Genomic DNA, 12515 nt, shown 5'->3' with positions numbered 1-12515 from the left:
GGGTGAGTGATTGGGTGAGTGAGTGGGTGAGTGGGTGAGTGAGTGGGTGAGTGATTGGGTGAGTGGGTGAGTGGGTGAGTGAGTGGGTGAGTGAGTGAGTGAGTGGGTGAGTGGGTGAGTGAGTGAGCGGATGAGTGGGTGAGTGAGTGGGTGAGTGAGTGAGTGGGTGAGTGAGTGAGTGAGTGATTGGGTGAGTGGGTGAGTGAGTGGGTGAGTGATTGGGTGAGTGAGTGGGTGAGTGGGTGAGTGAGTGGGTGAGTGATTGGGTGAGTGGGTGAGTGGGTGAGTGAGTGGGTGAGTGAGTGAGTGGGTGAGTGAGTGAATGAGTGAGTGAGTGGGTGAGTGAGTGAGTGGGTGAGTGAGTGAGTGATTGGGTGAGTGAGTGAGTGAGTGAATGAGTGAGTGAGTGGGTGAGTGGGTGAGTGAGTGGGTGAGTGAGTGAGTGGGTGAGTGAGTGAGTGAGTGATTGGGTGAGTGAGTGGGTGAGTGGGTGAGTGAGTGGGTGAGTGATTGGGTGAGTGAGTGGGTGAGTGGGTGAGTGAGTGGGTGAGTGATTGGGTGAGTGGGTGAGTGGGTGAGTGAGTGGGTGAGTGAGTGAGTGAGTGGGTGAGTGGGTGAGTGAGTGAGCGGATGAGTGGGTGAGTGAGTGGGTGAGTGAGTGAGTGGGTGAGTGAGTGAGTGAGTGATTGGGTGAGTGAGTGGGTGAGTGGGTGAGTGAGTGGGTGAGTGATTGGGTGAGTGAGTGGGTGAGTGGGTGAGTGAGTGGGTGAGTGATTGGGTGAGTGGGTGAGTGGGTGAGTGAGTGGGTGAGTGAGTGAGTGGGTGAGTGAGTGAATGAGTGAGTGAGTGGGTGAGTGAGTGAGTGGGTGAGTGAGTGAGTGATTGGGTGAGTGAGTGAGTGAGTGAATGAGTGAGTGAGTGGGTGAGTGAGTGAGTGAGTGGCTGAGTGAGTGAGTGAGTGATTGGGTGAGTGAGTGAGTGAGTGGGTGAGTGAGTGAGTGGGTGAGTGAGTGAGTGATTGGGTGAGTGAGTGATTGGGTGAGTGAGTGAGTGGGTGAGTGAGTGAATGAGTGAGTGAGTGGGTGAGTGAGTGAGTGGGTGAGTGAGTGAGTGAGTGAATGAGTGAGTGAGTGGGTGAGTGATTGGGTGAGTGAGTGATTGGGTGAGTGAGCGGGTGAGTGGGTGAGGTGGAACCCCACACCGCCCATCCCGACCCCGACCGCGGCGCTTGCACCTTGAGGAAGGCGACCCCCTCCTTGCGAGCGCTCATCTCAGCATCGAGGCGAGCGTCCACCCCGGCACGCTCCACCTCTAGCTCGTCACACTTGAGCTTGTACCTGGGTGAGCGCGGGGTGAGTTGGTCAGAGGGTGAGTGGGTCAGAGGGTAAGTGGGTCAGAGGGCGAGTGGCTGAGGGGGCGAGTGGGTGAGGGGGTGAGGGGGCGAGGGGGCGAGGGGGTGAGGGGGCGAGTGGGCGAGTGGGCGAGTGGGTGAGAGGGTGAGAGGTTGATCGGGTGATAGGGTGAGTGGGTTAGTGGGTGAGAGGGTGAGTGGGTGAGAGGGTGAGTGGGTGAGTGGGTGGGAGGGTGAGAGGGTGAGCGGGTGAGAGGGTGAGAGGGTGAGTGGGTGAGAGGGTGAGAGGGTGAGTGGGTGAGAGGGTGAGTGGGTGAGGGGATGAGTGGGTGAGTGGGTGGGAGGGTGATAGGGTGAGAGGGTGAGTAGGTGAGAGGGTGAGTGGGTGATTGGGTGAGAGGGTGAGTAGGTGAGAGGGTGAGTGGGTGAGTGAGTGAGTGAGAGGGAGAGGGGATGAGTGGGTGGGAGGGTGAGGGGGTGAGTAGATTACGCATATCGATATCACGGGTAGGGCCTCTGGCATTCAGAGAGGTTTCAAGGTGAGCATATCAAGGTGAGCATGTCAAGGTGAGCAAGTCAAGGTGGGGGTTTCAAGGTGAGCATGTCATGGTGAGCATGTCAAGGTGAGCATGTCATGGTGATGGTTTCAAGGTGAGCATGTCAAGGTGAGCATGTCAAGGTGAGGGTTTCAAGGTGAGCATGTCAAGGTGAGCATGTCAAGGTGAGCATGTCAAGTGAGCATGTCAAGGTGAGCATGTCAAGGTGAGCATGTCAAGGTGAGCATGTCAAGGTGAGCATGTCATGGTGATGGTTTCAAGGTGAGCGTGTCAAGGTGAGCATGTCATGGTGAGCATGTCAAGGTGAGCATGTCAAGGTGAGCGTGTCAAGGTGAGGGTTTCAAGGTGAGCATGTCAAGGTGAGCATGTCAAGGTGAGCATGTCAAGGTGAGCATGTCAAGGTGAGCATGTCAAGGTGAGCATGTCAAGGTGAGCATGTCAAGGTGAGCATGTCAAGGTGAGCATGTCAAGGTGAGCATGTCAAGGTGAGCATGTCAAGGTGAGCATGTCAAGGTGAGCATGTCATGGTGATGGTTTCAAGGTGAGCGTGTCAAGGTGAGCATGTCAAGGTGAGGGTTTCAAGGTGAGCATGTCAAGGTGAGCATGTCAAGGTAAGCATGTCAAGGTGAGCATGTCAAGGTGAGCATGTCAAGGTGAGCATGTCAAGGTGAGCATGTCAAGGTGAGCATGTCATGGTGATGGTTTCAAGGTGAGCGTGTCAAGGTGAGCATGTCAAGGTGAGCATGTCATGGTGAGCATGTCAAGGTGAGGGTTTCAAGGTGAGCATGTCAAGGTGAGCATGTCAAGGTGAGCATGTCAAGGTGAGCATGTCAAGGTGAGCATGTCAAGGTGAGGGTTTCAAGGTGAGCATGTCATGGTGAGCATGTCAAGGTGAGCATGTCAAGGTGAGCATGTCAAGGTAAGCATGTCAAGGTGAGCATGTCAAGGTGAGCATGTCAAGGTGAGCATGTCAAGGTGAGCATGTACACGAGGGGGTGGGTGGCCAGCAAGGCCGCATCAAGATCTTTGTAGACCCCTGGGTTACAGGTACTGTGAGGCCCCCAGTAATCTTGACTTAAAGCTTTCGTGGCTGCAGTAATTAATATTATTGGGTCTTTCGGTAAAGTCACGTAGATAGGTTCAAAGAAAATAAACAAAAAACTACGACGTTTCGATTGCTTGTGTTGCGATCGAAACGTCGTAGATTTTTTAGTTATTCTGTTATTTTCTTTGAACCCCCAGTAATATTTTCAAAAGGAAAACAAAGTCAAAGAAAAAATAATTAATTTTTACAAGGCTAACAACAAACATAGTTCAGCATTCACAAATGAATTAACTTTTCACTTTAATCTCTGGAGGCCCTGGTAGCCAGCAACACGCCCGACCGCCTCTGTCTAGCCCGGCGGCGACGTTGACTCTACACCGGACCAGGTACTCATTTAAAGCTGAGTCGACCTAGGGGGGGTGGAGGTTCAGGACCGGTTCAGATATTCGTCACCCGTGTTGTTGGCCGTGAGCGGGTAGGAGCGCTAAGCACTGCGCAACCGCTCACAGCCACACGCGGCATTCGCCATTGAGTGACGATGATGTCAACACGCGCTTGTGCCAGGCTAGGTGCACTTCGGATGGTGTCTGATGGAGTGGTTAAAGTAAACACACGTGCACTCACACATACACACACACACGTGTACTCTACCGTGTATTGTGTTCCGTGTACTCTCTCTGTGTACGCCGTGTACTCTCTCTGTGCGCAGGTCAGGGCTCTCTGTCAGAAGTTCATGAGCCAGCACGCCGCCGCCAAGAACGAGGTGGCGTGCCAACTGCAGAAGGAGCTGCTGGCGCTAGAGGCGGAGCTGAGCTCATCCCACGACGCGCAGCAGGGTGAGACGCTACTGCAGAAGCAGTGGCTTTTCAGGTCCATCACGGACGAGCAGGCACATCGAGCTTTTGTGTGCAAAAAGATGCAGCACCTGTCGCAGATGGACTCTCCCTATACATTTTTCTTCCGCTTAAACAAAGCACCGGCCAACACCACGAAAATGTCCAGTTTGCGAACCCCAGATGGACAAACAGCAATATCTGAGAGCGAGATCGCCAAGACCGCCACGGATTTATACTCACAACTTTTCGCCGCCAAAACCGTACACGACGGGGCTGTCCGGGAGTTACTGGACGGGGGCCCTACCTTAGGGGTCCCCGAGCGGGATCGTCTGGACAGCCCCGTCACCCTGCAGGAGCTCCACACCGCTGTGAAAGGGCTCGCAGCCGGTAAAGCCCCGGGGATTGACGGCCTGCCGGTTGAGTTTGATGCGTGCTTCTGGGATGAGCTTGGCCCTCCACTACTACAATTGTTCACGGAGAGCCTGCAGAAGGGGGAACTCCCACAGAGCTGCAGGAGGGCGGTGGTCTCCCTGCTACCCAAGAAGGGGGACCTGCATCTCGTCGTGAACTGGCGACCCGTGTCCTTCTTGTGGGCCGACTACAAAATCTTCTCCAAGGTGCTGGCAAAGCATCTCAAGACAGCGCTGGGTCAGCTGATCCTGTCGGAACAGTCGTATTGCATCCCCGGACGGTGCATATACGACAACATCGGTACGGTCAGAGACGTAATCTCCCTTGCAGAAGCGCACAACGTGGACTTGGGCCTCCTCTTCTTAGATCAGGAGAAGGCCTTTGACAGGGTGAGCCACGAGCACCGTGGACAAACTCCTAACGTCGCTCGGCTTCGGCCAAGCCTTCATCTCGCACGTTAGGCTCCTGTACACGGGGGCACATCCAGCCTCTTGAAGATAAACCAGCGGCTCGGCGCCCCGTTCCCTATGACGAGGGGGGTCAGACAGGGATGCCCCCTCTCGGGGCTGCTGTACGCCCTGTCCATTGAGCCACTGCTACACCACCTGAGACGAAGTCTGTCTGGCCTCAGAGTTCCAGGACCTGAGAACGCGGTCGTCAAGCTCTCGGCTTACGCAGACGACGACGTCGTGATGCGTCGTGCTCAATGACGCGCACGACGCCTCCGCGCTCTGCCAGCAGCATCCGTGCTGTGGCACGGATGATGCTGCCAGGTGAGTGGCCAAGCCTCCTGCTTGGCTACTCACCAGAGTCAACCGCTCACTCGCGCACTTCGTCTGGCACGGGAAGCACCGGCTCAGGCCGGGCGTTCTCTGCCTGCCGGTGGGCGAGGGCGGCCAGGGGCTGGTGGACGTCGTCACTAGGGTCACGAGTTTCAGGCTCATGGCGGTCAGGCGGCTGCTGTACGACCGGGAGGAGCTACCCTGGAAGTCGCCGGCCCTCGCCCTGCTGAGGAATGCAGGGGGGTGCCTGGGGTACGGACAGGAGCTCTTCCTGATGGACCTGAGCCTGGTCGACTACACGAGGCTGCCGGGTTATCACCAAAGCCTCTTGGACGCGTGGCGGAGCTTCGAGTGGAGCAGAACGAGGGCGCCCTACGACCTCGCGCAGTTCCTGAACGAGCCCCTTGTTCTGCAGCGGCCTCTTACAGGGGATCAGAGGAGGGAGGACCCTGGCTCAACGCCTCACATCAGCAGGGCTGCGGACAGTCTTCCACCTCGTGCAGGCCCACCAGCCCAAGTGGAACTCCACTCCATGCTCGCCGCGGAGAAGCTTCTGTGGGACGTCGCTCCGAGCCATGAAGGAGCTGCGCCTGAAGCTGGAGGCACCGGGGGATGGTGGCGGCCCCCCCTCCTCCTCCTTCCCGGAGTTGTGCTTCTCCTGCACGCCGCCCCCTGGCCACAGCGACTCCGGCAAGCTACTGAAGCTCCGAGGCTGCAGGAACGTGCCCCTGTAGAGCGCCCCAAACACAGCGCTCTACACGTGGCTGTGTCAAGGCGATGCATTCCTGGGACCTGGCCGACCTACCGGACACCAAATGGAGAGACCATTTCTCTCCCCTCATTGCGACCGCCCCTCAGTGTAAACAAATGTACAAGTCTCCCGTAGCCAAACGCTGCGGTGACCTCCAGTGGAGGTTGGTACACTGCACGTTGCCATCGGCCGTGTGGCTCAGCCGAATCTCGCCAGGGGTAACAGACTTGGTGCATCTCCTGCGGTGCCAGGGAGGATCTGCCCCACCGGTACTTACACTGCCAGCGGCTCAAACCAATGTTCCGGCATTTGGGGGACATCTTCAGGAAACTGGGGGTGCCCTTCTACAACAGCAGCTTCGCCAGGTGCCTTACCTGGCTATCAAGCGCCATGACCTCGCCAACTTCGCCTGTGGTCAGGCGAAGTTGGCGGTGTACAGAACGAGGAACAAGACGCTGCAAGGTGACACTGACGGCTGCTCTGTGCTGCTTCCAGTGTTCAGGGGCCTGCTCAAGGCGCGGCTCCGGCTGGAGCACGCCACGTGACACACACACGTGTCGGTGATGTGCAGCGCGTCTTCTTCTAACGCTGGGGAGCCGGACAAGCCCCTCTCTGTACCAGCGTGGACGGCACCACCCCACGTGTTCACCTTCTGAAGCGCTCGCTCGTCACCGTGGCGTGCGCGATGACCACCACCACCACCACGTGACTTTTATTTCGTGTTGTGCGCGGTGCATTTAGCGCCACAGCACGTGGATGTAGAGTGTTTGTTATTTGTGTTGCTGGTGACTTTGTGTATTTGTGTTGCTGGTGACTTTGTGTATTTCGTATCGGAATCGCCTCCAGTGCTGTTGCTGCTGGCGGCAATAAAAGTTGTTTAAAAGTCAAAAGTGTCTCTGTGTACCCCCCCCCCCTCCCCGTGTACTCTCTCTCTGTGTAGTCTCTCTGTGTGTACTCTCTCTGTGTACTCTCTCTGTGTGTACTCTCTCTATGTGTGTGTACTCTCTCTGTGTGTACTCTCTCTGTGTGTACTCTCTCTCTGTGTGTGTGTACTCTCTCTCTCTGTGTACTCTCTCTCTCTGTGTACTCTCTCTGTGTGTGTACTCTCTCTGTGTGTACTCTCTCTCTCTGTGTACTCTCTCTGTGTACTCTCTGTGTGTGTGTACTCTCTGTGTGTGTGTACTCTCTGTGTGTGTACTCTGTGTGTGTGTGTACTGTGTGTATTCTCTGTGTGTGAACTATGTGTGTGTACCTTCTCTGTGTGTGTGTGTACTCTCTCTCTCTCTCTGTATACTCTCTGTGTGTGTACTCTCTGTGTGTGTACTCTCTGTGTGTGTACTCTGTGTGTGTGTACTCTGTGTGTGTGTACTCTCTGTGTGTGTACTCTGTGTGTGTGTACTCTGTGTGTGTATTCTCTGTTTGTGTGTACTCTGTGTGTGTACTCTGTGTGTGTACTCTCTGTGTGTGTACTCTGTGTGTGTGTGTACTCTCTCTCTGTGTACTCTGTGTGTGTGTACTCTCTCAGTGTGTGTGTGTACTCTGTGTGTGTACTCTCTGTGTGTGTACTCAGTGTGTCTGTACTCTGTGTGTATTCTCTGTTTGTGTGTACTCTGTGTGTGTACTCTCTGTGTGTGTACTCAGTGTGTGTGTACTCTGTGTGTGTGTACTCTGTGTGTATATATATACTCTGTGTGTACTCTGTGTGTGTGTACTCTCTGTGTGTACTCTGTGTGTGTGTACTCTCTGTGTGTGTACTCTGTGTGTATATATATACTCTGTGTGTGTACTCTGTGTGTGTGTACTCTCTGTGTGTGTGTGTACTCTGTGTGTGTGTACTCTCTGTGTGTGTACTCTGTGTGTGTGTGTACTCTGTGTGTGCGTACTCTGTGTGTGTGTACTCTGTGTGTGTACTCTGTGTGTGTGTACTATGTGTGTGTGTACTCTGTGTGTGCGTACTCTGTGTGTGTGTGTACTCTGTGTGTGTGTACTCTGTATGTGTGTGTACTCTGTGTATGTGTACTCTCTGTGTGTGTGTACTCTATGTGTGTGTGTACTCTGTGTGTATTCTGTGTGTGTGTGTACTCTCTGTGTGTGTACTCTGTGTGTGTGTGTACTCTCTGTGTGTGTGTGTACTCTGTGTGTGTGTACTCTGTGTGTGTGTGTACTCTGTGTGTGTATTCTGTGTGTGTGTGTGTGTACTCTGTGTGTGTACTCTGTGTGTGTGTACTCTGTGTGTGTACTCTGTGTGTACTCTGTGTGTGTGTACTCTGTGTGTGTGTGTACTCTATGTGTGTGTGTACTGTGTGTGTGTGTGTATTCTGTGTGTGTGTGTACTCTGTGTGTGTACTCTATGTGTGTGTACTCTGTGTGTGTGTATTCTCTGTGTGTACTCTGTGTGTGTGTACTCTGTGTGTGTGTACTCTGTGTGTGTACTCTGTGTGTGTGTACTCTATGTGTGTGTGTGTACTCTGTGTGTGTGTGTACTGTGTGTGTGTGTGTATTCTGTGTGTGTGTGTACTCTGTGTGTGTACTCTATGTGTGTGTACTCTGTGTGTGTGTATTCTCTGTGTGTATTCTCTGTGTGTGTACTCTGTGTGTGTGTACTCTGTGTGTGTACTCTGTGTGTGTGTACTCTGTGTGTGTACTCTCTCTCTCTGTGTGTACTCTGTGTGTGTACTCTGTGTGTGTGTGTATTCTATGTGTGTGTGTGTGTACTCTGTGTGTGTGTACTCTATGTGTGTGTGTACTCTGTGTGTGTACTCTGTGTGTGTGTACTCTGTGTGTGTACTCTGTGTGTGTGTACTCTGTGTGTGTACTCTGTGTGTGTGTACTCTGTGTGTGTACTCTGTGTGTGTGTACTCTGTGTATGTGTACCCCCCCCCCCCCCCGTGTACTCGCCTGGCGAGTCTCCCTTCCAGGTCGCGCATCTGCAGCGCCAGAGACCCCCCCGCCAGGGACCCCCCCGCCAGGGACCCCCCCGCCAGGGACCCCCCCGCCAGGTACCCCCCCGCCAGGGACCCCCCCGCCGCCTCCTCGCTGCCGCCCGCGCCCTCCGCCGTCTTCTTGCTGCCCCCCCCCTTGCTGCCCCCCCCCTTGCTGCCCCCCCCCTTGCTGCCCCCCCCCTTGCTGCCCTTCGCCTTCTTGGGAGGCATCGCGCCGACCTCGCTGGCCCCTCCGCCTGCTGTAGCTGTTGTTGTAGTTGTAGCTGTTGTAGTAGCTGTTGTAGTAGCTGTTGTTGTTGTTGTAGTTGTAGCTGTTGTTGTAGTTGTTGTAGTTGTTGTTGTAGCTGTTGTAGCTGTAGCTGTTGTAGCTGTTGTGGCTGTTGTTGTAGCTGTTGTAGTTGTAGCTGTAGTAGTTGTAACTGTTGTAGTTGTAGCTGTTGTTGTAGCTGTTGTTGTTGTTGTAGCTGTCGCTGCAGTTACAGTTGCTGCTCCAGCTGTTGTAGTTGTTGTGGCTGTTGTAGTTGTAGCTGTAGTAGTTGTAGCTGTAGTAGTTGTAACTGTTGTAGTTGTGGCTGTAGTAGTTGTAGCTGCAGTAGTTGCACCTGTAGTTGTGGCTGTTGTTGTTGTAACTGTTGTAGTTGTAGCTGTTGTGGCTGTAGTAGTTGTGGCTGTAGTAGTTGTGGCTGTAGTAGTTGTGGCTGTAGTAGTTGTGGCTGTAGTAGTTGTGGCTGTAGTTGTAGCTGTTGTGGCTGCAGTAGTTGTGGCTGTAGTAGTTGTGGCTGTAGTAGTTGTAGCTGTAGTAGTTGTAGCTGCAGTAGTTGTAGCTGCAGTAGTTGCACCTGTAGTTGTGGCTGTTGTTGTAGTTGTTGTAACTGTTGTAGTTGTAGCTGTTGTTGTTGTAGCTGTTGTTGTAGCTGTCGCTGCAGTTACAGTTGCTGCTCCAGCTGTTGTAGTTGTGGCTGTTGTAGTTGTGGCTGTAGTAGTTGTAGCTGCAGTAGTTGCACCTGTAGTTGTGGCTGTTGTTGTTGTAACTGTTGTGGCTGTAGCAGTTGTGGCTGTAGCAGTTGTGGCTGTAGCAGTTGTGGCTGTAGCAGTTGTGGCTGTTGTGGCTGTAGTAGTTGTGGCTGTAGTAGTTGTGGCTGTAGTTGTAGCTGTTGTGGCTGTAGTAGTTGTGGCTGTAGTAGTTGTGGCTGTAGTAGTTGTGGCTGTAGTTGTAGCTGTGTGGCTGTAGTAGTTGTGGTTGTAGTTGCTGCTGCCCTTGTGTTGTTTACAACGCGTCCATGGCAACGCGCGTGACGTCACCAACGGTATACACTCATGACGTCACCAAGAGTATACACTTATAACGTCATCAAGGGTATACACTCATGACGTCACCTCAGCGAAATGCCCATCACTCGCGCCAAGAGACAAAGCTCTCCCGTGTAGCCTTTCATAGTTGGGGCAAGTGCAAATAGAGACCCACATAGAGACCAACAGACTCACACAGAGACACATAGACCCATAGACTCATACAAGGATCCATAGACTCAGACAGAGATCCCTCGACTCAGATAGAGGCCCGTAGACTCGCACAGTTTCAGTTTATTTTCAGTTTATTTTGGTATAGCCGTGTGAGCCATTCGGCTCTTGAATCGGGTGCAACCACAACAAACAAAAAAAACAAAAACACGAACAAGGAAACATCTTAAAGTGACTATGTGACTGTGCAAACAGAAAATCCATGAAAAAAAACAGCAAAATATTCCTGAAAAAAGCACCGTACACCAACGCTGTGTGCAAAAAATCCCAGTGGGATGCAAATCAAACAACAACAACCACAAGAAAACTTAGATTAAGGCCATCAGTCTAACTCCGTACTACAACAAAACAAACATGTCCAAACCAAAAAACGTTTTCGAAATCACCAAAAAATAAAGCCATAATTGCAACGTAACAGTGATCATAGGGACTGTGACCGAATTTTTACAATAAACGACATAAACAACATGTAACACCAAATCCTAGAGCCATAGCTGGCTGCATGAGTTACTTCACAACAACAGCACGCTAAATCAAAATACAGATAATACTTTGCAGCGTCATCCGGAGCGAAACATTTTATTTTATTTTACGCCAATGAATAGCAGTGGCAGCTAGGGGTGTATAACTCCTCTAGAGCAGTTTTGAGAGAAGATCTCATTGGTAGCGATTTAAGTTGCAGTTTATTGGCAATAGCATTCCAGACCCTGGGGGCATCAATAGCAAAGGCCCTTCCTCCAGTTTTTGTACGGCAATAGTGAATATGAAGCTGGTAAATGAGCGAAGACCTGAGGTCAAATTTGTTCTTTGAAACAGAGAGGTGATCCAGCAGATAGTCCGCGGATTTTTTTGTAAGTACATCGTGAATAAATAAGATCTAGAGCACAAGCCGTCGAACATTAAGAGATGTTAAGTTTGACCCAATGTAGAGATCACAGTGGTGAGTCCTATATGGGCAGTTCAATGCAAATCTTAAGGCCGAGTGATAGATGGAATCAAGCTTCTTCAGTACAGTACTTGGGGCTGATTTATACACGATGTCACAGTAGTCAAATAGAGGCAGTATGGTAGCTGAACATTGGTGGGGAAGCAGTGCTTATGTCGATACAGAAAACCAATTTTTATTTTTGTCTTTTTACCAATATAATCAATGTGATCTTCAAAATTCAGTTTTGAATCCAGGATGAGCCCAAGATACTTATAGATCTTGACTTGCTCTATTTGATAATTATTCAAGGAATGTAATTGGGGGAAAATAACTTCCTGCTTTAGTCCTGGTGAGAAGCATAGCACCTTGGTTTTGGAGGTATTCAGGACTAGTTTAAGAGCAACTAGCTGATGTTGTAGTTTGTTGAAATCACCCTGTAGCTTAGCAATCACGTCATCCGGAGAGCGGCCAGCAGTAATCAGTATCGTGTCACTTGCAAATAGATTAATCCTGGAATGATCCAGGTGAGTGCCCAAGTCATTTACATAAAGAGAGAACAAAAGGGGGCCGAGGATGGAACCCTGTGGAACCCTTTTTGTTATCTTAACACTGTTTGACCTGCAACCATCTGTGAATACAGTTTGGGTGCGAGAAAAGAGGTTATTTTGTAACCATTTACTGCGTTTTCAGAAAAAACCGAGGCAACTTAGTTTACTAAGCAGGGTGTTGTGGTCTACTGTATCAAAAGCTTTGGACAGGTCTAGAAAAAGACAGGCACAGTACTGCTTATTATCAAGGCTACTGTAAATGTGATTCAGAGAGTCTAATGCAGCAGACGTGGTGCTGTATTTTTTTCGGAACCCGGAGTGTTTTAGATGTAGTAGATTGTTGGTTGACAAGAAACTGCTAATTTGGTAGGTCAATACATTTTCAAAAAATTTCATCAATTGAGATAGGTCGGTAATTATTTGGATCCTCTTTAGGGACCCCTTTGTGAAGTGGACGGACATAGGAATGTATCCATTCTAGAGGAACTGATGCTTCTTTGATGGACAGGTTGAAAATATGGGCTATAGGTTTGTATATTAGGTGACCAACAGTTAGTAGAGCAAAGACGGGAATACTATCTGCTCCGGTAGAGGAGGACCCTTTGAGGTAGGACAGTTGTTTCAGAACATTACTTTCGTGGATTGGCTGGAAACTAAATTCGTTTAATGTTTGGACAGGGGTGTAGGAATTTGCATGAGCAGGGGTGACTCCCAATACATTATCAAAAAGATTACCAGCTTCAGTAAAATGAAGGTTAAAATTGTCAACTATTTTTTTGGGATCTGAAAAATATTCCCCATTTCGGTTAAGCTCAACGGGCAGATTCTCTGTTTTGGATGCCT

At 51.2% G+C, this 12515-nt stretch overlaps 1 protein-coding gene across 1 annotated transcript in view; it reads right to left on the bottom strand.

Moving 5' to 3' along the window:
- CFAP157 (cilia and flagella associated protein 157) overlaps window positions 1–1208 on the bottom strand; it is a 40731-nt gene extending 39523 nt beyond the window's left edge. Inside the window, exon 1 of the mRNA XM_076052042.1 lies at window positions 1200–1208. Within this exon, the coding sequence (XP_075908157.1) occupies window positions 1200–1208 (9 nt within the window). The remainder of the gene's footprint in view (window positions 1–1199) is intronic.
- Window positions 1209–12515: the final 11307 nt, after the last annotated feature.

Source organism: Petromyzon marinus, chromosome 53 (assembly GCF_048934315.1).
Source record: "Petromyzon marinus isolate PM22_M1 ecotype Great Lakes invasive population chromosome 53, UKy_Petmar_22M1.pri1.0, whole genome shotgun sequence".
Taxonomy (NCBI): domain Eukaryota; kingdom Metazoa; phylum Chordata; class Hyperoartia; order Petromyzontiformes; family Petromyzontidae; genus Petromyzon; species Petromyzon marinus.
Note: the sequence above shows the minus strand (reverse complement) of the source record. Positions and strands in the feature narration are given on the sequence as shown.